The 26,917-nt window shown below is 37.2% G+C and overlaps 1 protein-coding gene across 2 annotated transcripts in view; it reads left to right on the forward strand.

Moving 5' to 3' along the window:
* PRKG2 (protein kinase cGMP-dependent 2) overlaps positions 1–26,917 on the forward strand; it is a 126,771-nt gene that overhangs the window by 93,480 nt on the left and 6,374 nt on the right. For both annotated transcript variants that reach the window (XM_016951535.2, XM_009447662.3), the window contains exons 15-17: positions 10,184–10,347; positions 14,859–14,981; positions 16,372–16,434. In XM_016951535.2, coding sequence (XP_016807024.1) covers positions 10,184–10,347; positions 14,859–14,981; positions 16,372–16,434 — 350 coding nt within the window. The remainder of the gene's footprint in view (positions 1–10,183; positions 10,348–14,858; positions 14,982–16,371; positions 16,435–26,917) is intronic.

Genomic DNA, 26,917 nt, shown 5'->3' on the forward strand with positions numbered 1-26,917 from the left:
ATACAGGGCATATGGATTTGGAAGAAAGAAATAAAAGTCTTTGCTCCCAGATGATATGATTATCTATGTAGAAAATCTTAAAGAATCAACAACAACAACAAATTTCATGGAACTAAAAAGCACTTACAGCAAGGTTGCAGGATACAAGGCTAACATGCAAAAATCAATCACTTTCCTATATACTAGCAATGAACAAGTAGAATTTGAAGTTAAAAACACTATACCATTTGCATTAGTACTCACAAAAATGAAATAGGTTTAAATATAACAAAATATATGTAAGATCTATGAGGAAAACTACAAAATTTTGATGAAAGAAATGAAAAAAACTAAAATGGAGAGTATTCCATGTTCATCGATTGAAAGACTCATTATTGTTAAAAGAAAAACTTCAGCTGAATTAAATGTAAAGGAATTTAACTGATCAATGAGTGATTCATGAATTGGGCAGCCCCAGAATCACAGCAGATTCAGGGAGACTCCCGGGGTGCCTCATGGTCAGAACAAATGTAAAGACAAAAAAAGGGAAGTGACGTACAGAAATCGGAAGGTGTAGAAACAGCTGGATTGGTTACAGGTCTTCCTTATTTGAACACAGTTCGAACATTCAGCAGCGTATGAGTAGTTGAAGTATGGCTTCTGGGATTGACTAAGACTCAGCTGTTGTTACAAGTGCATACTCCTAAGTTAGGTTTTCAATCTTGTCTACCTACTAGGTTAGGTTGCAGTTCATCCACAAGGACTCAAATATAGAAATATGGAGTCCTTCTCAGGCCATATTTAGTTCTCTTTAACAGTATCCGTAAGATATCAGTTCTTCCCAACTTGATCTATAAATTCAATTCAATTTGTTTGGGAGGCTGAGGTGGGCGGATCACAAGGTCAGGAGATCAAGACCATCCTGGCTAACACAGTGAAACCCCGTCTCTGCTAAAAATACAAAAAATTAGCCGGGCATGGTGGCGGGTGCCTGTAGCCCCAGCTATTCGGGAGGCTGAGGCAGGAGAATGGTGTGAACCCGGGAGGTGGAGCTTGCAGTGAGCCGAGATCTCACCACTGCACTCCAGCCTGGGCAACAGAGCAAGACTCTGCCTAAAAAATAAAAATAAAAATAAAAAAATAAAAATTCAATTCAGTTTCAATCAAAATCTCAGCAGGTTATTTTGTGTACAGTGAGAAACTCATTCTAAAATTTATATATGGAGGCAAGAGACCCAGAATAGCCAATGTAACATTGAAGGAAAACAAAGTTGGAGGACTGACACTTCCCAATGTCAACACATACTATAAAGCTACCATACTGAAGACAGTGTGGAATTGACAAAAGGAAAGACAAATAGATCAATGGAACAAAATATAGAGCCCAGAAATAGATCCATGTAAACATAGTCAATTGATGTTTGACAAATAAGCAAAGCAATACATGGAGCAAAGATAGTCTTTTCAGCAAATACTGCTGGAACAATGAGACATCCAGATGCTAAAAAGTAAATCTAGATACAGACCATGTACCCTTCATGAAGATTAACTCAAAATGGATCAAAGACCTAAATGTATAATGCAAAACAATAAAACTCCTAGAAGATAACATAGGAGGAAATCTAGAGGACTATGAATATGGCAATGACTTTTTAGATACAACACCAAAGGCAAGATCCATGAGAGAAATAATTGATAAACTGGACTTCATTAAAATTAAAAGCTTCTTGACTGGGCCCAGTGGCACATATCTGTAATCCTAGCACTTTGAGAAGCCAAGGTAGGTGGATCACTTGAGCTCAGGAGTTTGAGAGCAGCCTGACCAACATGGTGAAACCTCATCTCTACAAAAAACACAAAAAAATTAGCTGGGCGTGGTGGCTCACACCTGCAGTCCCAGCTACTTGGGAGCCTGAGGTAGGAGGATTGCCTGAGACCAGGAGGCTGCATTGAGCAGAGATCATGCCACTGCACTCCAGCCTGGGTGACAGAGTGAGACCCTGTCTCAAAACAAACAAACAAACAAACCAAATGAAAACTTCTGCTCTGTGAAAGACTGTTAAGAGAATTAGAAGACAAGCCACTGACTGGGAGAAAATATTTGTAAAAAACATACTTGATAAAGGATTATTATAAAAATATATAAAATGCTTTAAACCATAAGAAAACAAACAACTTGATTAAATAATGGGCAAAAGACCTGAAGAGACACCTCACCACAGAAGATATACAGATCTCAAATAAGCATATGAAAGATGTTCAAAATCATAAGTCTTTCGGGAATTGCAAACCAAAGCAATGAGATACCACTACACACCTATTAGAGTGGCTAAATTCTAGAACAATGGCAACACCAAACGCTGATAGGAATGCAAATGGTTCAGCCACTTTGACAGGCAGTTTGGAGGTTTCTTGCATAACTACTCATACCTTTACCATATGATCCAACAATCACGTTTCTTGATATTCATGGAAAGCAGTTGAAAACTTCTGTTTACACAAAAAACTATACACAGAAGTTTATAGCAGCTTTAGTCATAACTGCCAAAACTTGGAAGCAGCCACAGTATCCGACAGTAGGTGAATGGGTAAACAGTGCTAAATCCAGACAGTGGAGTATTTTTCAGTGCTAAAAAGAAATGAGTTATCAAGCCGCGAAAAGATGCGAAAAAACAAAATGCATATTATTAAGTGAAAAAAGCCAATCCACAAAGCTTACATACTTCATTATTCCAACTAAATGACATTTTGTAAAAGGCAAAACTATTGGAGACAGCAAAAAGATTAGTGGTTGGTGGGGTTTGGGGCAGGGGAGTAGAAATGAATAGCCAGGACACAGAGGATTTTTAGGGCAGTGAAAATACTCTGTATGATACTGCAGTGGTGGATACCTGTCCATATACATGTGTCCAAATCCATAAAATATGCAACACTAAGAGTGAATCTTTATGTAACAGGTGGACTTTGGGTGTTCATGATGTATCAATATAGGTTCCTTAATTGTAACAAGTGCTTCTCTCTGGCGAGGGATGTTGATAATGGGGAAAACTATTTATATATGGGAGCAGGAATTATATAGGAAATCTCTGTGTCATTCCTTTCAGTTTCACTGATTGCTCTAAAAAAGTGAAGTCTTAAAAATTTTACTAAATCGCCACTTTACCAGATTAAATGAGAAAAACATTATATAACTACCTTAATAGACGCTGAGAGAATTTTAACGTATTTCTACATTCAGTGCTTAGTTTGCTAAGATATTTTATCTTAGTGTATTAATAAGAAAAATAATTTTATTAACCTAATGAATGATACCTTAGAAAATTTAGGGCAAACACTGTACATAATTATGAGACATTGGAAGTATACCACTAACTCTCAAAAGTCAGTGGTATAAGTACTTCTATTTGGTATTTTACAGGAGGTCCCAATGCAGAAAACTATGAATAAAATTAAAAGATGGATTGAAAAGTGAACAATAAAACCTTCCAGGTGATATGATTAAATCTATGGAAATCCCAAATGTAACAAGAGGCCAGGCACAGTGCCTGTAATCCCAGTGCTTTGGGACACCCGAGGAGGGAGGATTGCTTGAGTTCAGGAGTTCGAGATCAGCCTGGGCAACATGGTGAAACCCCGTCTCTACAAAAAATATAAAAATTAGCTGGGTGTGGTTGTTCATGCCTGTAGTTTTGCCTACTTGGGAGGCTGAGATGGGAGGATTGCTTTAGCCCAGGAGGTTGAGGCTGCAGTGAGCCAAGATCATGCCACTGCACTCCAGCCTGGGTGACTGAGTGAGACCCTGTCTCAAAAAAAAAAAAGTAACAACAGGGTAAATAGATAGCCTACAGATGGGAGAAAATTTTTGCAAACTAGGCATCTGACACAAGTCTAACATCCAGGATCTATAAGAAACTTAAACAAATTGACAAGAAGAAAAGCAATCCCATTTAAAAATTGGCAAGGGACATGAACAGACACGTCTCAAAAGAAGACATACATGTGGCCAACAAGCATATGAAAAAATTGCTCAACATCACTAATCATGGAAGAAGTGCAAATAAAAACCACAGTGAGATACTATCTCACACCAGTCATAATGGCTAACATTACAAAATCAAAAAATAACATGCTGGCAGGGTTGCAGAGAAAAGAGAACACTTACACTGCTGAGGGGATTGTAAATTAGTTCAGCTATTGTGGAAAGCAGTGTGGCAATTTCTTAAAGAACTTAAAATTACCATGCAACCCAACAGTCTCATTATTGGGTATATACCCAAAGGTATATAAATCATTCTACCATAAAGACACATGCACACATATGTTCATTACAGCACTATTCCCAAGAGCAAAAACATGGAATCAACCTAAATCCCCAACAACAGTAAAGAAAATGTTGTACATATATAACATGGAATACTACACAAACATAAAAAGTAATGAAATCATGTACTTCGCAGCAACATGGTTGGAGCTGGAGGGCATTATTCTAAGAGAACTAACACAGGAACAGAAAACCAAATACTGCATGTTCTCACTTATAAGTGGGAGCTAAACATTGAGTATATATGGACACAAAGAAGGGAATAATAGGCACCAGGACCTACTTGAGGGTGGAGGATAGCAGGAGGGAGAGGATCAAAAAACTACCTATCAGTTACTATGCTTATTACCTGGATGATGAGATAATCTGTACACCAAATCCCCGTGACTCACAATTTACTTATATAACAAACCTGCACATGTATACATGGACCTAAAATAAAAGTTAAAAAAAAGAATCAAGTAGAGAGTTTAGTATAGTTGTGGGTGTAAGATTAATAATACAATAACTTAGTGTATTTTTAAATACCAGAAACATAGTTGCTACATAGGCATAAAAATGCCATTTACAAAAAGCACGGAAATATGTATCTAGAGCTAACTCTAACAAAAGTGTATAAAAGCTTTATTGAGAAACATAAAAATTTATGGAAAGATGTTTAAAAGACCTAAATTAATAGGTAATATGGCTTTTTCTCTCTTCTGGTTACAGAGCTAGACAGTATATTTCAGACTTCTTTCTGGTTAGTTGTGACCTTGTGGCATAGTTCTAGTTAGTGAAATGTGAGCAAAAGTGATGTTTACCACTATCAGACCTGAACTGTAAAAATTGTTTGCAGCTGATCTTTATGCACTCATTCTGGCTTGTTAATGAACATAGCCAATTGGAAGTTGACACAGCCCTAAGATGGAAGAAACCTGCGTTTCTGAATCACTCCTCAGCTACAAATTAAATACACTTCCAATGGAAATTCCAGCAGAACTTTTTGTGAAGCTTGGCAAACTGATTCTAAAACTTATGTAGAGTAACCAAGGGCCAAAAATAGACAACACATTTCTGAAGATAAACAAGGAGAACAGTGTGGGAATAAATTGCTCCCTCAGATATGAGAACTAATTATAATGCTGTAACTCAAACTATTAGTGGAGGAAAGGCAAGTTAAGACCACAATGATTTTATACTCACAGGTGGCAAAAAATATAAAGTTTATATTACTAAATGATGGTGAAGATGTAGAGCGGTCAGAACTCTTATACAAAGGGGTGGCAATATCATACAATCCCTTTGGAAAATTTTGGCAATATCTAGTAAAGTTGGAGAAACCGTGTCTTTGACCCAGCATTTTTACTCTTGTATACATTTCTACTGCGTAACCTAGAAAATGATGTTAATAGAAGCATTTTTGCAATAATACACGATTGGAAATAACACACATCTTTCAACAGCAAAATGGACAAAAATTCATGCTATGTTAATCCAATGGTGTTATAATACAGCAGTGAAAATAGTGGACTATATAGAGTATAGATTAAATTGACAAATATAATTTTTCAGTAAAAAAGACATTTGCCCAAGATCAAATATGTTAAGATTTATCTAAAATTTAAAAAAACTATAAAGTATTTAAGGATATTAGATTTGTGGATAAATTAGAAATCAATGCAAGCAAACGGTGAACACAAAAGTCAGGGTAGTGGGACCTCTGGGCAGTGAGCAAGAGGGCACTGTGGGAGGAAGACAGAAGGCTTCTGTGTTGGTTCTGTTTAGTTATTAAACTGTTGGTAGGTGCAGGGGTGTTTTTATTCTCATGCTTTATAACTTGTTTATGTGTCACATTATTTTGTATGTATCAATTATTTTTTAAATTGAAAATTAAAAATAATCAACTCAAACCATATTTTTATTGCCAGACCATTATTAGCCAGACCATTATTAGCTGTACTTGACAGTTAAGTTTCTCTCACCAATGTGCTTAACACATGCTGTTGCTTCTCACTTAAACACCTTCTACTTCCTCATCAATTTATATAAGAAGATTCCCTTTGAACCTGGTTCAAATTTTACTGTAGACAAGTATCCATGACCTTCCTAAACCTCATTATGTCTTACTAAAACTGACGTTAATGATTATCTCCATTCAATTCTTTTTTTTTTTTTCACCAAACACAGGTTGAACATCTGTGTTGCAAATGCTATAGGGGTACAAAATGTATAGGATACATTGCCTTTTCGAAGGAGCTAGATTTATTCACAACTAGACACCACTGGCACCAGGGATGTAATTCTGGAATATAAAAAGTGTTACAGAACCTCACAGGAGAAGGGAATTGGTTCTGTAAATTCAAGTAAGACTTCAAATAAGTGGTGGCATATGAGATGAGCCTCAAAAAATATTTCCTGTTTGTCCTGGGGTATGCAAGTCTTCCCTTCATCTCGCCCACCTTCTACTAAATACTCTTAGGTATTTCAGCTGAATCTGTACACCAAACATAAAGAGTGGGTCATTACTTGGAAAGACTCATTCATCCCGTATCTTAGCCTCTTTCACTTTCACTTCCACTCAGTCAAAACCATCCATTGTTGCCTCTTTTAGTGGATGGACGTTAGTAGCAGAAAGACATTAAATCAACTCTGGTTGTTGGTGGACAGGTTAAACAGATTCCATTTTACCCTTGTCTAGACTTGGGCAAAGGAAGTACACTAAAAATGCCACATAAATATTTTTTTGGAATGGCATGTCACCATGAATCATCTGGTTTAATTAGACTGGTCATTTTGTGTCCATTTTTATGTGACCAAGAGAACCAATATCTGACAAATTTACTGACCCAGAGAGAAACTTCTGGGAAAGAGTTCATACTTACTGGATACCAGCTCCAGCAAGCCACAATGCAAATTTTTCTATTTCTGAATGATGCAATCATCAGTGCAGATTTAGAATCATTTTAAAACCTTCTAGTTTATTAAAATCTTTGGAGATGATGTTTTCAGCATGATGTACGCCATCGTTAATAATGAGAATTTAATAGAGACAAGGGCAAACCTGTGTACAACTTCCTCAGGTACTTGTCTTGAAACCTCAGTTTTGCTAGTAGAATTTGAAAAAAAAGGGGGAGTGCTCTTTTTGAAACCTCAGTTTTGTTAGTAGAATTTGAAAAAAAAGGGGAGGGTGTCTATTTTCTTGTCTCCTAGATTGATCCCTTTAAAACATGTCAGGCCATGCCATACCCCTTCTGTTAATCTTACTGTGATTTCTTAGAAAAGAAAAAAATCTGAAGTTATTTCTGTGGTTTACAAACCCACAATGCTCTCACTTCTTGCCTCTCTTCCCCTCATCCATTTTTGCCCAGCCACGCTGGCCTTCTTGCCAGTTCTTGATCCTGCCATGCATAATTCCATCTCAGGCCTTTTCACTGGCTCTTCCTTTTGGCGGCACGACTGCCGCTCGGATGCTTACAGAGCTCTCTTACTTACCTCACTGAGATTTCTACTCAAATCTGCTCAAATGCTACCGCCTCAGTGAGTCTTTTTGGTATATAGTGGTACTCAATAAATATTCATTGAGTTATTTATTAACTTTCTGTTGTCTAGAAGAGCTGGGGTGAAAAAAGACTGAGACTTTCTGGTAGTATCCGTGGTGGTACAAGACAGACATAGCGTGATTTTTATAGAAAATATACAAAACTTGATGTAGAAGATTTGGGGCCTTCTATATTAGGCACTTGTCTTAAATAGGTCTGAGTGTCCTGTTTCCGCTGACGAAATGGATTAGACCAAAGTTGGTATGATCAAAGGAGATAAAGAAAGCGATACATTTACATCAGTCTTGAAATTTTAATATAAGTATTGCCATCTCTTTAGGCCAATATGCAAATATTACAAAAGCTAAACCAGCAATTCAAATGGAAATATACCACTTTCAGAGCTAGAGAAATTCTCCTAAATAGCTGGTAAGCTTCCAGTGATCCTTATGAGGAGAACTTAAATGCAATTAATAAAGAAATGCTTCAAAAGTCTGTTATAAACCAACAAAACAGAATATTTTCATATTTGTGTGCATACAAATGCATTTATAAACATTACTTTCTTGCCTTTTAAATTTCGGTCTTTATAAAATTAGCTAGGATTTTCATATTGGTTCTTTCTCTGAGGAATACGTTGATGTGCTAGTCTCAGCTGGTTACAAATTTTAATTGTGTAATATTCCCAACCACACAGTAGATATAATCACTGTGAGTCATTCTGTGTGGATGAAAAAATCAGCAAAAGCCCACTTCAAATTAGATTGTTTAAATTCCTTTTTTCCAATAGGAAAATCCTTGCTGTTGTGTGATAAATACTAAAAGCAATCAGTAAAATGGTAAATTTCTAAGGGGTTTATTTAAGGTAAATTAAGATTTTAAATACCAATATTTGAATAAATAAATAGGGGCTGGATTTTATAGTTCAGTGACTCATACTTTTTTTAGATGAGGGCTTATTTGTTATGTGAACCTTGTTTATTTATTTTTTAGCCAAGATTGTTGCTGTATTATTGAGAAAGGCTATGTGAAATGTGAAATGCTGAAGCCCAGAAACAATTTGTGACTGTTTGTTTGAGGAAGGGGGAGGATAGTTTTATTAAAATAATATCTGTATATATTGGAGATGAAAAGTATTTGCTAAATACCCCTGTGAAAGAAAACCAACTGTGTGTTTTGCAGGGAAGGATTTTGATCATATACACTGCTTCGATTCAATGAGGGGCCCTTCTGTAGCTCCAGCTTTTTTTCTGTCTATTCTGTGCACGGAGTTCTTTGAATAGGGCCTCAGAGAAGAGGAAAGGTCTATTTTGCGAAAACGGAGGACGGTAGCACTGATTCATTACCCTGGGAGAGTTCCTAATCCTCAGTCAGGGCCAAGCTCAGATGTCACCTGCTAATAACATCTTCCCCAACCATCATCTCCCTAATGTTCTTGACATATATTATTTTTGCCCTATGAATTTATACTTTCTTCAATTATATCATGTATAACATGATATAATATTAATCATGTATAACATGATATAATATTAATCATGTATAACATGATATAATATTAATCATGTTTGTGTACATTTTGCTAATGCACTGAAGTCTCAGAGTTAACTTTGTATCTATAGGCCTAGCACAAAGCCTGACCTTGACTGGGTGCTGAATGTATGTTTTCCGAATAAGTAAGTTAACGTAGATACTACCCTCCACTCGCCTTCCTGAGAGACAAGAAGTGTATAGAGCCCAGACAAAGTTGGCATGATATTACCCTGACTTTGCTTTTGACTGCCAAAATGTGTAGGGTGCAGACATTGTGTATGATGGTTTTTAAAGACTGTCCAGAGTTTTAAGCCCCCCTTCTCAGCATTAGTCCATTTCCCAAACTCTCAATTTTGTTATTATTTTTACATTCATGATGGAGCTTTACTTGCACAGGTGTCCATCATTTCTTCCTTGTCTCTTCTTCCCAAATACTACCACTTTTGAATTAAACATCTGTTTAGTCCTGCTTGCCCTGAGCTTCAAAGTTGTTGTTATGGATCCCCTTTGCTAAGCCATTCCTCCATATCCTCTAGGGGTTGTGGGCAGAGAGGTATGTGCATGGAACTTTCCGCAGTGCAACTAGATACACACCTGACCCTGCAAAGGAATACACGAGGTGGTCTCTCTGTCTCTTTGTCTGTCTGTCTCTCTCTCTCTCTCTCTCTTTGTGTGTGTGTGTGTGTGTGTGTGTGTGTGTGTGTGTGTGTGTGCATGGTATAAAAAGAAGGGTGGGGTGTAGAAAGCAGATTTCAGAGGTAAGAGGGAGGCTTAAAGAGGAGCATGAGTTTTATGGTTTCTGCACAATTTCTTTGCTATTCTTTACCAGGTTGACTTTGGATTTGCGAAGAAAATAGGGTCTGGACAGAAAACATGGACATTCTGTGGGACTCCAGAATATGTAGCTCCTGAAGTCATTCTCAACAAGGGACATGACTTCAGTGTGGATTTCTGGTCACTGGGAATTCTAGTGTATGAGCTCCTAACGGGCAAGTATGTACCTTCAAGTTTTATGCAGCCACCTCTTCAGAGAAATGCAAAAATAACCTAACTAGTGATAAAGTGTATATACTTTAAGAGCATAACATTTTGAAAATGTTTTCGATTAAGTATGATACCTTTTTCTCATGACATTGTTTCACTTACAGTGAACTTGCTGGTTTATAACATAAAGAAAAGATTCAGGAAGGCAAAGGAAAGGAATATAGAATTGCTGTGGTTTACCTAACGTGGCAAGACGTATTACTGTAGATAACAAATTAAGTATGAAGGCTTTAATAATTCAGCATAATAATAAGAGAAGGAATGAAAGTTCTGGGCTGTGTTGTTATTTCCTCTTTTTTGTGTAATGGAGAAAACAGCAATCTGAGTTCAGTTAAATCCATTGATCAATTAAACTGAAATTATCCATCTTCCCAACATATCATTAACCAGAAATGCTAGAACAAAGCACCATTTCTGGATTTAAATTTTAATCCTCTTGTCAGCTGCTTTCTAGAGGTGCTAATGAACAGAGACAAGACACTGCAGGGGTTTTAGCAGTGAAAATTGAATTGTCATTCCCAAAGAGATTAAAGGACTGTGTTAGTGAATCCAGGATCTCAAATATTTAAATGCACATACACACATTACACACCTACGCAAACACACATACACAGGCTATATGTGATATTACCTCACATTTGTAAAGTACTTTACATTTTACAAAGCACTTACATGTGTATTATGTAGTTTAGTTTTGACAAGCTTGTGTGGAAGATAAGTTAGGAATTTTTATTATGATTATTTTATGATTTACATTTTTATTATGATTATTTTATGATTTACATTTTATAGATTAGAAAACCAGGTGAGAGAGCTACTTGTCCAAGATCAGTAACATAATACTAGGTCTTCTGACTAAATGTGACGCACCTTCCTTCTATATGTGTTTATGATACAATGCATGGGCATACACACACAGAATTCAAATCAATTTTCTTTCTGGTTTTCTAGCTCCATTTCTGGTTAACTGATTTGATCATCCCTATAACCCTTTATAACCAAATATTCTCAGTCTTAATTTTAGAGAGGATTTGCATTTGGAATGGTTTAAGAAATACTAGAACGAGTCTATTGGTGAAGATACAAGTCTTAACACATACTTTATGAAAAGAGTTTCATAGAATCTTCTTGAACTTTCTACGCTACAAATTTCAGTGTTAGACTATCTGTGGCTACATTTTACACCTTTGTCCACATGCATTGAGCAAACAAATATGAAAGACCATTTTATATTGTCTGTAATTATTTTCAAATATTCATTGCTTAAGATTCTGAAGGAAGGAAGAGAAAATATTCAGTCATTCAGAGAAAAGTTGTTTAAGGGCTTGGGCACAACGAATTCTATTTCAAAAATTTGTTTCTCTGGGAAATTTGTCAGCTGCATTTGTAAGAGATACATGCTGGCTTCTATAGGTAATCAGATATGTATCTCAGTTTTCACCAGCTGGAATAACATATTAGAAGGAGTAGGTCATAAAGAAGTTGAGAAATTGTTTTGTTTGTTGAGACACGGTGTCACTCTATCACCCAGGCTGCAATGAAGTGGTGTGATCACTGGTCACTGCAGCCTCCACCTTCTGGGCCCAAGCAATCCTCTTGCTTCAGCCTCCAGAGTAGTGCTGGGACTACAGGCACATGCCACCATGCCCAGCTAATTTTTAAAAATTTTTTGCAGAAATGGGATCTTACTGTGTTACCCAGGCTGGGCTCAAGCTCCTGGGCTCAAGCAGTCCACTCATCTCAGCTTCCAAAAGTGCTGAGATTACAAGTGTGAGCCATCACACTAGGCCAAGAAACTGTTTTTGTAACAATTGTTTTGTTTGACCTGTAAATGATTTTCTGGGTAGGGCATGAGAAAGGTTAACTTTAAATGCCCTGAACTCCAGAGCATAGGAGGGAAATGAAAATTAAAAAAAAAAAAAACCAATAGTGTTAATATATAAATAAGTTGAATATATCATAACAATGTTTTTGGTTTCCTGCCTCATTTTCTTTACAAGTGAAATATAGTTTAGTAAAAAGTTGGTACACTGACTGTCTCATTTATTACATAGAGTGGGAAAGCTCAGTAACACAAGGTCTCCAGTGTGACTAATATATAGCAAAGTAGTTCATGGAAAGTCATCTTTAATTTTCAAAAATTAAATGGCATAATAGAATAAATATGAAAGTGTTTTTATTATTTATTTATTTTTGAGATGGAGTCTTGCTGTGTTGCCCAGGCTGGAGTGCAGTGAGGCAGTCTCAGCTCACTGCAACCTCTGCCTCCCGAGTTCAAGCGATTCTCCTGCCTCAGCTTCCTGAGTAGCTGGGATTATAGGTGCCCACCACTATGCCCAGCTGATTTTTGTATTTTTAGTAGAGACAGGGCTTTGTCATGTTGGCCAGGCTGGTCTCGAACTTCTAACCTCAGGTAATCTTCCCGCCTCATCCTCTCAAAGTGCTAGGATTACAGGCGTGAGCCACCATGCCCGGCCTCGAAAGTGTTTTTGAAAGCAAAGTATATGAGTTAAAATGTTATCCAAATTCAGTGGCCAATTCTCAGTCTTTGTTTACTGATCTTAGCAGTACTTTTTAAAAAATACTCTCGGGTGGGTGTTGTGACTCGTGCCTGTAATCCCAGCACTTTGGGAGGCTGAGGCGGGCGGATCACGAGGTCAAGAAATTGAGACCATCCTGGCCAACATGGTGAAACTCCGTCTCCACTAAAAATACAAAAATTAGCTGGGCATGGTGGCGTGCACCTGTAGTCCCAGCTACCTGGGAGGCTGAGGCAGGAGAATCACTTGAACCCAGGAGATGGAGGTTGCAGTGAGCCGAGATTGCACCACTGCACTCCAGCCTGACGACAGAGTGAGACTCCCTCTAAAATAAATAGATAAATAAATAAATACTCTCTTCACTTGGCTTCTAGAATTTTCTTCTCTGTTCTTTTCCCACATTGGTGGCTCCTTCTCAGTCTCCATTGCTAGATTCTTTTCATCTTCCTACCTCTCAACATTGGACCAATTCAGTTCTTGACCTCTATTCTCTCTTTTTACCCACTCACTCTCTTGATGATACCATCAATTCTCATAGCCATAAATACTGTCTGATGACTCCCCAAGTCACACTTTGAGCCTTAACCCCTTTCCTAAATGCCTATGTCATAAATCTACCTTCCTGCTTAGCATTTCCATTTGGATGTTTAAAACATAACTCTTGATTCCCTTCTCCATAACCCGCTCTGCACACCACCCCAACTCCGTCTTTCTCCTCTTAGGAAATAACTGCAACAAGGCCAAAACACTTTAGCATCATTCTTGAATTCTTTGCTTCTCCCACATGCCTTATTCACCCCATTAGCAAACTTTGATGGCTTTACTATGTGTCTTAGTCAGCTTGGGCTGCTATAGCAAAATACTATAAACTGGGTGGCTTAAGCAGCAAACATTTATTTTTCACAGCTGCAGGTTGGAAGTCCCAGATCAGGTTACCAGGGTGGTTGGGTTATGGTGAGCATCCTAATCTGAGTTACTGCTGACTTCTCCTTGTATCCTCACATGGTCAAAAGCCAGGCAACTAGCTCCCTAGCTTTTCCTTAGAATGGCACCAGTCCCATTCATGAGGGCTTCACCCTTCTGATTTAATTACCTCCCACAGGCCTCACCTCCAAATACCATCACACTGGGATTAGGGTTTCAACAAATGAATTTGGTGGAACACAGACATTCAGCCTATTGCACAGTCTAAGTAGATGTAGAATCCAGCCATATCTCACTACTTTCAACATTACTATGCTAGGCAAGGTTACTGGGGCTCCTTGCCCCTGACTTTCTCACTACCATCATCATAGTTTATCCTCTACACATTAGGAAAACCTTATTCTGGCTGCTCTAATTTAGATCATCCTGCTCAGAATGTATCCCCAGGTCCTTCCGATAGCCCACTTCATCTATGCGATATTGTCCTCATCTATGTACTCCCCTCTTGCTTCCTCACTCCACCAGCCACACTGCCCACTTCACTATGCAGGACCTCCCAGGCCCACTCCTGACTCATGGCCTTTGTGCTTCCTGTCTTAGAACTGTCTGCCACAGGTAGTGGTGCGGTGCATTCACTTCCTTCCCTCTCTTTATTCATACGTCTGCACAATTGTCAGCTTATGAGAGGCTTGTCTTATTTACTGTATCTCAAAAAATCACACCTTCTCTGTCCCTTTCTTTATTTTATTATTAGTGATTATCGACACATGACCAATTACCTGTATGTGCATGTGTGTGTGTATTGTGTGCTAAGCGATATTAAATTAGTGAGATGATTTTCTAGGATATATCTAAATTTGTTGTAAAACAACTGAGACAGAGAGAGGAAGAAATGAAAGAAGGGAGGGAAGGAAAGAAGGAAGAAAGAAAATTCATTCCAAATGTGATCTCAGACCCTGTTATTCATGTGTCCTGTTCTGGATTTTCTCTATCTAGCCCACCCTTTTCTGGGGTTGACCAAATGATGACCTACAATTTGATTCTCAAAGGAATTGAAAAAATGGATTTTCCCAGGAAGATAACACGACGACCTGAGGATTTGATTCGGAGGCTTTGCAGGTGAGAATGACAGTCAGTAACCCCTTGTCTTGAAGAAAGTCTAAAGGCTTCGGTTTCTGTTTCTACACATTTTAAAATTAGGTGCATATTTACTTTTTGTGCTGTTTTTATATAGGCAAATTATATTTAAAGGAAGTCATTTTCTGTTTTGCAGTGTAGGGGGTTTTAGTTGACCTCACATTACAGAATCACAGTACCTACTTATGAAGTAGTTTAAAAAAAGATCTAAATTTTTCAGACAACCTTTGGGTATCATCTTTATCTGTTAGAGAGCAAAATAAACCATAAACCTTAGGCTAAAAAAGGAGTAATTTACTATTTCAGCAATGAAAAAGAATGAAGTCATATCATTTTCAGCAACATGGAAGGAACTGAAGGTCATTATCTTAAGTGAAATAAGCCTGACACAAAAAGACAAATATTCAATGTTCTTGTTTCTATGTAAGAGCTAAAAAATTTGAACACATGGAGATAGAAAACGGAAATGTAGATATCAGGGACTCGGAAGGGAGAGGGGAGGCTGAAGGGAAGTGGGTTAAATAGGTAATTATACAGTAAGATAAAAGGAATAAATTCAATGTTCAAAGAGGACAATTGAATACTTAACAAAAATGTATTGTACTCAGGCAACGGACATCCTTAATACCCTGAGTTGATCACTAGGCATTATATACGCATAACGAATTTTCTCATGTGCCACATAAATTTTCACAATATAAAATAGGAGTAATTTATTTATAATAATCTTGTTATTTTGAAAGAAAATTAGTCGTGATAATGAAGTGTTATTATATGACCTCTTTCCATCTTCATTTTTTAAAAAGTGCTCCTCTGTTCTTATTTTAAATTACCCCAACTTCTACTTACCATTAAAAATAATTTATCAGAGAATAGGAGACTTCTGGATTTTTTTTGTTTAAAATTCATTTTGCTGTTTTTTTCCTATTTGAGCTTTTAAAAAAGCGTTACAATTTAGTATAATTTAGAACTAAAAACATAGCTATGGGTTGCCAGTATGAATTCCTGCATGCTTCTAAGATTTCAGCTTAGATGTAAATGATTCTCTAAAGCTTGCCCCGGTTTTCTCAGCACAGTTGGCAAGATAGTGCCTGCTTGTTCTTTAAAGTATTTATTCATACCTTATACACACATATATATATACACTCCAAAGTCTAATTTAACTGTGGCTCCTACAGGGAGGAGGTCGTGTCTTTTCACCTCCCTAAACTCAGATGTCTGGTCTACAGTAGCAACTTCATGCATGTTTTTAAATGAATGAATGAATTAATTAATTAACAAATAGATGTTAAGTTTTAATTTAAAATTTTCTGAATTATAATTATTATAAATATAATTATTATAAATTGCCTTTTACAAATTATTGTTTTAGGCAAAATCCAACAGAAAGGCTGGGAAATCTGAAGAATGGAATAAATGACATTAAGAAACACAGGTACATAATTATTTCTTTGCCCAGAAAAATATAGAAATTTAGAGAACAATGTGGTACTTGCAAAAGCTTCTCTCAGGAGGCCACAAAGGTCCCTTTCCAGACTTTCAAATTTTTCTTTATAGTGCTTTGCTTTTTATCTGTGTTTTAGTAGATGTAGTTATAATAATCAATCTCAAAGTGATTTGTCTCATGCTGGAAATTCGTATCAAGAATGACTGAAGTTACAAAAGAAGTTACAAAAATCACATCTTCAAGTCATAGCAAATTAACTTTTTATCCACTTCTGTCTTTATTATTCTTTAGGTTTTTTTTTTTTTTTTTTTTTATGACAGAGTCTCACCCTGTTGCCCAGGCTGGAGTGCAATGCCACGATCTTGGCTCATTGCAATCTCCACCTCCTGGGTTCAAATGAGTCTCCTGCCTCAGCCTCCGGAGGAGCTGGGATTACAGGCACCTGCCACCACACCCAGCTGATTTTTGTATTTTTAGTAGAGACAGGGTTTCACCATGTTGGCCAGGCTGGTCTCAAACTCCTGACCTCATGATCCACCTGCCTCAGCCTCCCAAAGTGCTGGGATTATAGGCACAAGCCACCATGCCTGATCCTAGTATGCATTTTTATTGATCTATACTAGCTGTACATATTTATTATACTTTGAAATATCAACTTGGAATCTGTGAAGGAATTACATTCTAATTTGGGCATTTAACTTGTAATTAAAAGAAGATAACATTGTTGTTGCCAGTATTCAAGAGGATGGTTCACCTAAATCAACTGTGAAAAAGTATTCTATTTCAGGTTTAATTAATATATATTTATTTTAAATATAATTTTCCTTTGAATATCCTCAAATTCTTAACCCTCATATTATATTTTACTTTTTGGGTAATGGACATTGATTTCACTGGTTTCCACAGAACCTCAAACCATGCTTTATCCTTTTGCAGTAATCTGACATGTACTTTTTCAGTTCTGTGAATTTTTAAAGCTGGCCTTCAGAGCCATTGATAACCTTCATAAGACGGCCTGTTGTGGGGTGGGGGGAGCGGGGAGGGATAGCATTAGGAGATATGCCTAATGTAAATGATGAGTTAATGGGTGCAGCACACCAACATGGCACATGTATAGATACGTAACAAACCTGCACGTTGTGCACATGTACCCTAGAACTTAAAGTATAATAATAAAAAAAAGACATCCTCTCTGATGTATTAAACATTCAAATGTGGCGGTTCAAACCTTTAGGTTTTGGCTTGTTAAATCAGTGCTTGGATAACTCCTGCCATCTTTAAGATGTTTTCATTTTGCTCATGATTCACAGATAAAAAAAATTACTTTTAAGAATACGTAGATAGTGCAAAATACATTTGAGACTTTTATTATTGAAATCCTTTGACTACACAGATATGTTCACTTTTAGAAATGAAAAGACCTCATTCCTTTATAGATCTTTTCACTGAAGAAATAGGGGCACATCAACATGGTATGAACATAAAGGGAGAAGGGCTATTGCTGAATAGAAATGCTATTCATGTTTCTTAACAGTAGCAGCACAGCTTCAGAACAAAAACAAAAAATCAACCTGCCAATTTTACTGTATGTGTTAATGAACTTACTTGACATAAAGCCATGTATTCAATACTGTAAATTCATATTGAGCTCTGCCTTAAGGATGTTTTTAGTAAGAAAGGGAGGGAGGAAACATAGGAAGGAAAGAAAGATAAAGACACATGTAGATTTTATAGAATCAAAATGCTTGTACTATTCTAATGTTCTGTGCTATCCTTTGGATTGCCTTCAGCTGTAAAGCTCATTATTTGTCTTAGATTCTAATTTATTTTCTTCCAGCGCTCCATGCTGTTATCACAATTTCTTTTCTCATCATAAAATGACACAGAAACACACTATTCATATTGAGGAAACAAGTGCTCTGTCAATTAAAGCCATTCTTCCAATATACATTCTTCCTTTCTCTCATTATGGAAGGTTCTTCATGTTATGCTTTGGCATAGCTGGGAAATAGAAGTGATATATCTGTTAACAGGCTCCAGCTTAGCTTTTACTTCTTCTTTACCTGAGGCTCATTTAAATGTAGCTGTCAAATTGTCATTAGATGCACATGCAAATTGCTGCTAAAGGATTTTCTCACCTCAGCATAGCAATAAAGAATTTTGAATTTCCTTCCCTGTAGGGATTAATTTGTCTATTCCTTCTTAATAGGCAACATTGTCTTTGCTATATGTAATATAGACTCTGAGTGCAGAGTATAGAGTTGATTAATAAGATATACCAAATTTACGGTGTCTTCGGTTGTGTAGATGCTCAGAAGCATTTTTTCATTCTATTTTCATAGTGCTTTTTAAGCTATAAAGCTGAAGGTGGGGAACATCAGAAAACTTGATCTTTCTCTCCAAATGGGAGTGTTTAAAAACCTTCCACAAGTCTTTAAGCTGCGTAGCTTCTCTACTCAGTATATTCTTAGAGTTAAAAACAAACGAACAAACAAAAAAACTTCTTTCTAAAGTTTGGCATCAGATTTTCTCAGTCTCTTCTAAAGTAAAACTTTTTTTTTCTTAGAGAACCAGTCACTTTAATTTTGTTTTTTTTTCTTTTTTCTATTTGTCTCTCTTTCTTTTTTTTATTATATTTTAAGTTTTAGGGTACATGTGCACAACGTGCAGGTTAGTTACATATGTATACATGTGCCATGTTGGTGTGCAGCACCCAGTAACTCGTCATTTAACATTAGGTATATCACCAAATGCCATACCTCCCCCCTCCCCCCACCCCACAACAGGCCCCGGTGTGTGATGTTCCCATTCCTGTGTCCATGTGTTCTCATTGTTCAATTCCCATCTATGAGTGAGAACATGCGGTATTTGGTTTTTTGTCCTTGCAATAGTTTGCTGAGAATGATGGTTTCCAGCTTCATCCATGTCCCTACAAAGGACATGAACTCATCATTTTTTATGGCTGCATAGTGTTCCATGGTATATATGTGCCACATTTTCTTTATCCAGTCTATCATTGTTGGACATTTGGGTTGGTTCCATGTCTTTGCTATTGTGAATAGTGCCCCAATAAACGTACATGTGCATGTGTTTTTATAGCAGCATGATTTATAATCCTTTGGGTATATACCCAGTAATGGGATGGCTGGGTCAAATGGTATTTCTAGTTCTAGATCCCTGAGGAATCGCCACACTGACTTCCACAATGGTTGAACTAGTTTACAGTCCCACCAACGGTGTAAAAGTGTTCCTATTTCTCCACATCCTCTCCAGCACCTGTTGTTTCTTGACTTTTTAATGATCGCCATTCTAACTGGTGTGAGATGGTATCTCATTGTGGCTTTGATTTGCATTTCTCTGATGGCCAGTGATGATGAGCATTTTTTCATGTGTCTTTTGGCTGCATAAATGTCTTCTTTTGAGAAGTGTCTGTTCATATCCTTCACCCACTTGTTGATGGGCTTGTTTGTTTTTTCTTGTAAATTTGTTTGAGTTCATTGTAGATTCTGGATATTAGCCCTTTGTCAGATTAGTAGATTGCAGAAATTTTCTCCCATTCTGTAGGTTGCCTGTTCACTCTGATGGTAGTTTCTTTTGCTGTGCAGAAGCTCTTTAGTTTAATTAGATCTCATTTGTCAATTTTGGCTTTTGTTGCCATTGCTTTTGGTGTTTTAGACATGAAGTCCTTGCCCACGCCTATGTCCTGAATGGTAATGCCTAGGTTTTCTTCTAGGGTTTTTATGGTTTTAGGTCTAACGTTTAAGTCTTTAATCCATCTTGAATTAATTTTTGTATAAGGTGTAAGGAAGGGATCCAGTTTCAGCTTTCTACATATGGCTAGCCAGTTTTCCCAGCACCATTTATTAAATAGAGAATCGTTTCCCCATTTCTTGTTTTTGTCAGGTTTGTCAAAGATCAGATGGTTGTAGATGTGCGGCATTATTTCTGAGGGCTCTGTTCTGTTCCATTGATCTATATCTCTGTTTTGGTACCAGTAACATGCTGTTTTTGTTACTGTAGCCTTGTAGTATAGTTTGAAGTCAGGTAGCGTGATGCCTCCACCTTTGTTCTTTTGGCTTAGGATTGACTTGGCAATCCGGGCTCTTTTTTGGTTCCATATGAACTTTAAAGTAGTTTTTTCCAATTCTGCGAAGAAAGTCATTGGTAGCTTGATGGGGATGGCATTGAATCTATAAATTACCTTGGGCAGTATGGCCATTTTCACGATATTGATTCTTCCTGCCCATGAGCATGGAATGTTCTTCCATTTGTTTGTATCCTCTTTTATTTCGTTGAGCAGTGGTTTGTAGTTCTCCTTGAAGAGGTTCTTCACATGCCTTGTAAGTTGGATTCCTAGGTATTTTATTCTCTTTGAAGCAATTGTGAATGGGAGTTCACTCATGATTTGGCTCTCTGTTTGTCTGTTATTGGTGTATAAGAATGCTTGTGATTTTTGCACATTGATTTTGTATCCTGAGTCTTTGCTGAAGTTGCCTATCAGCTTAAGGAGATTTTGGGCTGCGACAGTGGGGTTTTCTAGATACACAATCATGTCATCTGCAAACAGGGACAATTTGACTTCCTCTTTTCCTAATTGAATACCCTTTATTTCCTTCTCCTGCCTGATTGCCCTGGCCAGAACTTCCAACACTATATTGAATAGGAGTGGTGACAGAGGGCATCCCTGTCTTGTGCCAGTTTTCAGAGGGAATGCTTCCAGTTTTTGCCCATTCAGTATGATATTGGCTGTGGGTTTGTCATAGGTAGCTCTTATTATTTTGAGATACGTCCCATCAATACCTCATTTATTGAGAGTTTTTAGCATGAAGCATTGAATTTTGTCAAAGGCCTTTTCTGCATCTATTGAGATAATCAAGTGGTTTTTGTCCTTGGTTCTGTTTATATGCTGGATTATGTTTATTGATTTGCATATATTGAACCAGCCTTGCATCCCAGGGATGAAGCCCACTTGATCATGGTGGATAAGCTTTTTGATGTGCTGCTGGATTCGGTTTGCCAGTATTTTATTGAGGATTTTTGCATCAATGTTCATCAAGGATATTGGTCTAAAATTCTCTTTTTGTTTGTTGTGTCTCTGCCAGGCTTTGGTATTTTAAAACAATACAGTTGTATCTATCTGTCCATTCTATATTAAATAATCTTTCTCAGAAATAGCTACAGAGCTCTGATATCTTGTGTCTAAGAGCTAATTTAAAACTAGGCACCAGTCATGTCTCCCAACACCTATCTCAAAAGAAGGCTGATATACTTGTAAGGTACCACGATATCTTTCCTGACAGGAAGAGGAAACATTTGTTTCAGGTTCAGGCATACCTTGTTTTATCCCACTTTGCTTTACTTACTGCACCTTGCAGATATTTTATTTTTTACCAATTGAAGGTTTGTGATAACCCTGCATCAAACAAGTCTATCAGGGCCATTTTTCCCACAACATTTGCTCACTTTGTGTGTCTGTGTTACATTTTGGTAATTCTTACAATATTTTACACTTTTCATTATTTTTATATCTATTATAGTGATCTGTGATCATTGATCTTTGATGTTAGTATTGTAATTTTGATGGCACCACAAACCACAGCCATATAAGATGCCAAACTTCATCGATATATGTTGTGTGTTCTGATGACTTTATCGATGGCCCATTTTCCCATCTCTCCCTCTACTCAGACCTCCCTATTTCCTGAAATCAGGCCAATTAATAACCCTACAATGGCCTCTAAGTATTGAAGTAAAAGAAACAGTCTCAAGTCTCTCACTTTAAATAAAAAGCTAGAAATTATTAAGCTTAGTGAAGAAGGCATATCAAAAGCTGAGATAGACTGAAAGCTAGGCCTCCTGTGCCAATTAGTCAAGTTTTGAATCCAAAGGAAAGTTTCTTGAAGGAAATTAAAGGTGTTACTCCAGTGAACACACGTGTATTATTCAGGGTTCTATAGAGGTATAGAACTAATGGAATAGATATATAAAAGGGAGTTTATTAAGTATTAACTCACGCGATCACAAGGTCCCACAATAGGCTGCAGGCTGAGGAGCAAGGAGAGCAGTCTGAGTTCCAAAACTGAAGAACTTCGAGTCCGATGTTCGAGGGCAAGAAGCATCCAGTACAGGAGAAAGATGTAGACTGGGAGGCTAGGCCAGTCTCTCTTTTCACATTTTTCTGCCTGCTTATATTCTAGCCGCACTGGCAGCTAATTATGTTGTGCCCACTGAGATTACGGGTGGGTCTGCCTTTCCCAGCCCACTAAGACAAATGTTAATCTCTTTTGGCAACACCTTCACAAACACACCCAGGATCAGTACTTCAATCCAATCAACCTGCCTCTCATTATTAACCATCACAATGCACATGGTAAGAAAGCAAAACTGGCTTATTGCTGATATGGAACAAATTTTAGTAGTCTTTACAGAGATCAAACCAGACACAACATTTCTTTAACCCAAAGTCTAATCCAGAGCAAAATTCTAACCCTAGTCAACTCTATGAAGGCTGAGAGAGGTGAGGTAGCTGAAGAAGAAAAGTCAGAAGCTGTCAGAAATTGGTTCATGAAGTTTAAGAAAAAAAGCCATCTCCATAACTTAAAAGGGCAAGGTGAAGAAGCAAGTGCTGATATAGAAGCTCCAGCAAGTTATCCAGAAGATTCAGCTAAGATCATTGATGAAAGTGTCTACATAAACAACAGATTTTCAGTGAAGAATAAATTGCCTTACATTGAAAGAAGATACTGTCTAGGATTTTCCTAGCTAGAGAGGAGAAGCTAATATCTAGCTTCAAAGCTCTGAAGAACAGATTAACTCTCTTATTAGGAATACAGCTGGTGACTTGAAGTCAATGCTCATTTGCCATTCTAAAAATCCTAAGGCCCTTAAGAATGATGCTAAATCTACTCTGCCGGTGCTTTATAAATTGAACAAAGCCTGAATGACACCATATCTGTTTACAGAATGGTTTACTGAATATTTTAAGCCTACTCTTGAGACCTCCTGCTCAGAATAAAATATTTCTTTCAAATATTACTGTTCATTGACAATGCACCTAGTCACCAAAGAGCTCTGATGGAAATGTACAAGGAGATTAATATATTTTCATGGCTGTTAACATCCATTCTGCAGCCCAGGAACCAAGGAGTATTTATTTTTAATTTTAATGTTTTTGAGGGTCTCATTCTGTTACCCAGGCTGGAGTGCAGTGGCACAAACATGGCTCACTGCAGCCTAAACCTCAAGGAATAATTTTGATGAATTTAAAGTCTTGTTATTGAGAAATACATTCTGTAAGGCTATAGCTGCCATAGTGATTCCTTTGATGGCTCTGGGCAAAGTGAGTTGAAAACCTTCTGTAAAGAATTCACCATTCTAAATGCCATTATAAACATTTGTGATTTATCAGAGGAGGCTAAAATAGCAACATCAATAGGAGTCTGGAAAAAGTTGATCCTAACCCTCATAAATGGCTTTGGGAAGTTGAAGACTTAATTGGAGAAAGTAAATGCAGATGTGCTAGAAATATCAATAGAACTAGAATTTGAATTGAAGCCTGAACATACAACTGAATGTTGCAATCTAATGATGAAACTTGAACAGATGAGGAGTTGCTTCTTATGGATGAGCAAAGAAAGTGGTTTCTTGAAATCTAATCTACTTCTGGCAAAGATGCTGTGAACATTGTTGAAATGACAACAAAGGATTTAAATATTACATAAACTTACTTATTTGATAATGTAGTAGCAGGGTTTGAAAGAATTGACCTCAATTTATTTATTTATTTGATTATTTATTTATTTTAGAGTCTCACTGTCACCCAGGCTGGAGTGCAGTGGTGTGATTAGGGCTTACTGCAGCCTTGAATTCCTGGGCTCAAGTGATCTTCCTGCCTTAGCCTCCTGAGTAGCTGGAACTATGGGTGCATGCCACCATGTCTGGATAATTTTTTAACATTTTTTTTGTAGAGATGGGTGTCTTGCCATGTTACCCAAACTCCTGGCCTCAAGAGATCCTCCCACATTAGCCTCCCAAAGTGCTAGGATTGTAGGCATGAGCCACTATGCCCAGCCTAACCTCAGTTTTAAAAGAAGTTCTACTCTGCATAAAATGCTATCAAACAGTATCACATACTATAGAGAACTTTTATGAAATGAAAAGTTAATCAATACAGCAAACTTTATCATTGTCTTATTTTAAGAAATTACCACAGCCACTCCAACCTTTAGCGACCCCTGCCCTTGTCAGTCAGCAGCCATCAACACCAAAGCATGACCTTCCACCTTTTTGACCATAGCAAAAAGACTATGATTCATTGAAGGCTCAGATGATTGTTAGCATTTTTAGCAATAAAGTATTTTAAAATTATGTACATTTTTAGACATAATGCAGTTGTACACTTAATACACTGCAGTTCAGTTTAAACATAACTTTTATATGCACTGGGAACTCCAAAATTTCTGTGACTTGCCTTATTACAGTGGTTTGGATCTGAACCTTCAATATCTCCAAGGTATGCCTGTATTTTAACATTGTTTTTGATATTTCTAGTCTTTGAAATTACTTTCAAGAATAGACTCTATGAGTCTTCTGAAATGAAGAAGCAGTTTATGTGCTGTTGCTGCTAATATTTCTCTGGTGAATATTTTTTACACACCACTGCATGCTGGCGCTTGCATTACTTAAAATGTAGTTAGTGTCAAAAGACCATGTGTTAAGTGAATAGCCATGCATGTTAAGTAAGTACTGTGATAAGTCAGATTGTAACAAGTACTCTGTAAGCAACACATGGGCTGTTTGATTCAGTAGAGTGATGGTAATGATTTTTATTAATATTTATGAGGCACCTCGGGGTAGAGAGCATTGTAAAATATGTTAAAAGGAATTGTTGCCATATTTGGTGACAAAAGAAAAGAATCCATAGAACTGTGTACCTAGAAATCCCTAAAAGTGGAGGCTCAGTCTATGCAAAAAAGCAATGGGTAGAACAAAGAGAGGACTTCTGTGGTTTTACAGCAAGGGCAGAGGAGGGATATAAAACAGCTGGGTTGCTGTCTGACTCTCACTTTTTGACTGGAGTTTCAGCAGCTTATGGCAAAATGATATTTTGGTTTAGAATAGCATCTGAAATGGAATGCACTAGTGTCTGCTCTCTGTTTTTCGTTCCTTTTCTATTGCTAAGCTTAGACTTGTAATAGGAAATCCAGTCAAGCACTAAACCAAACCCAAGTCTGGGGATGAGAAGAGAGTGAGAAAGGTGGAAGAGCCTAACTTCTGGTATGGCCAACAGACAGAGCAATGTGACAGCCTTCTGAAAGTCTCCCTGCCTTTAATCACAGGGACGCATCACCATCCCATTCTGGCCCCTGTGGTCTTTCTTTATCTCTAAAGCAGCCAGAAGTATCTTTTGAAAAGTAGCTGGTGTCATTTACTTAGAGCTTTCTGATTCTTTCACTACACGTAGAAATCTTGATTCCTTACTGTGCCTGCAAAGCTGTACGTGATCTAGCCTCTGGCTCTTTCTCAGACATCATTTTTTTTTTCTAGTTTCCTCTGCATTCACTACACTTCAGCTCATTCCTTCCATCTGGAAGGGCTTTGCCACAGATCCTCCCATGGTTCTCCCTTCTCTTCATTCTGGCTCTTTCAAATATCACTTTTTCAAATACTTCCCTAGCTATAAGCAGCCCTTCCCAACCTGTTCCTATTCCCGACATCATCTACCACTTTATTCTTTTTTATCTTCCTTGTACTTACTACTGTCTGAAATTAATTTAATAATTTATATTGTTTACTTGACTTTTTTCTGTCACCTCCCAGCAAAACAAAAACATCTTAAAACCTTCCACAAGTCTTTAAGCTGTGTAGCCTCTCTACTCAGTATATTCTTAGAATTAAAAAACAAACAAACAAACAAATTTCTTTCTAAAGTTTGGCATCAGATTTTCTTAGTCCCTTCTAAAGTAAAACTTTTTTTTCTTAGAGAAGTAGTCACTTTAATTTTGTATTTAAAAACAATACAGTTGTATGTATCTGTCCATTCTATATTAAATAATCTTTCCCAAAAATAGCTACAGAGCTCTGGTATCTTGTATGTAAGAGCTAATTTAAAACTAGGCACCAGTCATGTCTCCCAACACCTACCTTAAAAGAAGGCTGATATACTTGTAGGGTACAACTAAATCTTTCCTGACAGGAAGAGGAAACATTTGTTTCAGTTACAGGCATACCTTATTTGATCGCACTTTGCTTTACTTACTGCACCTTGCAGATATTTTATCTTTTACAAATTGAAGGTTTGTGATAACCCTGCATCAAGCAAGTCTATCAGGGCCATTTTTTGATGCCTGAGACCAAGCTGACTTTCCATAAATATTGGTTGGCTGGCTGAGCTGACCTCAGTGTGCCAGTAGAAAAGATCAGTGGCTATAGAACAGCATGATTTCATGTTCTTATTATAAGATCCTGAGAG

This window comes from Pan troglodytes, chromosome 3 (assembly GCF_028858775.2).
Source record: "Pan troglodytes isolate AG18354 chromosome 3, NHGRI_mPanTro3-v2.0_pri, whole genome shotgun sequence".
Classification (NCBI taxonomy): Eukaryota; Metazoa; Chordata; class Mammalia; order Primates; family Hominidae; genus Pan; species Pan troglodytes.